This window comes from Merops nubicus, unplaced genomic scaffold, assembly GCF_000691845.1.
Source record: "Merops nubicus isolate BGI_N331 unplaced genomic scaffold, ASM69184v1 scaffold45871, whole genome shotgun sequence".
Lineage (NCBI taxonomy): Eukaryota > Metazoa > Chordata > Aves > Coraciiformes > Meropidae > Merops > Merops nubicus.
The window spans coordinates 1,637-2,217 of NW_008588505.1; the positions used below are offsets into that span (position 1 = coordinate 1,637).

The 581-nt window shown below is 65.1% G+C and overlaps 1 protein-coding gene across 1 annotated transcript in view; it reads right to left on the minus strand.

The window, feature by feature from the left end:
* KIAA1045 (KIAA1045 ortholog) overlaps positions 1-581 on the minus strand; it is a gene marked incomplete at its 3' end in the record, with an annotated part of 2,243 nt that overhangs the window by 1,536 nt on the left and 126 nt on the right. Inside the window, 2 exon segments of the mRNA XM_008949279.1 lie at positions 326-577; positions 579-581. The exon segment at positions 579-581 is cut by the window's right edge and continues 126 nt beyond it. Of these exon segments, the coding sequence (XP_008947527.1) occupies positions 326-577; positions 579-581 (255 nt within the window).

A 581-nucleotide genomic window follows, 5' to 3' on the forward strand; every position in this document is an offset into this window, starting at 1 on the left:
GTGAGTAAGCTTTTGGGTTGTAGATGGGCTGGGCTGTAAGTGGATGGACAGCTTGAGTTGTAGGCTGGCTGTCAGCTGACAAATGTGCAGATCACATTGTCCTTCTCTCTTCCCCAAAGCTGGAGTTGTCTGTGCCCAGCAGTGACCTCCCCTCTCCGAGACACCCCAGGGTCCCTCCAGGGCTCATCTGACCAGTCACACCCTCCTCCCTGTGCCCAGGGAGGCTGTGGCACTGGGGGTGCTTGCACATTGCTGGGCTCTGCCCTGTGCATCTCCAGCCCTGTCCCCATCCCTCCCTCCCTGTCTCCCCGCTCCGTTCGCTCGCCTGCTCCCGCTGCTCCAGGCTGATGTCAGGGGGCTCGTCATCGTGCAGCTCCCGCTTGGGTCGGATGAAGGCGGGTGGCGTGAACCTGTTGGCTCTGTCAAACTCCTCGGGCTCTACGCCCCGGCCATCCCGCAGCCGTTCCCAGGCCGCCTTGCTGGCGCTGCTCTCCTCCACCTGGGAGGGTCCTGCCGACGGCTCCTCCTCTCCCTCCTGCACCGCCTGCTCCAGTGTCCCCTGGCGGGCGGCCCCCCCCCCC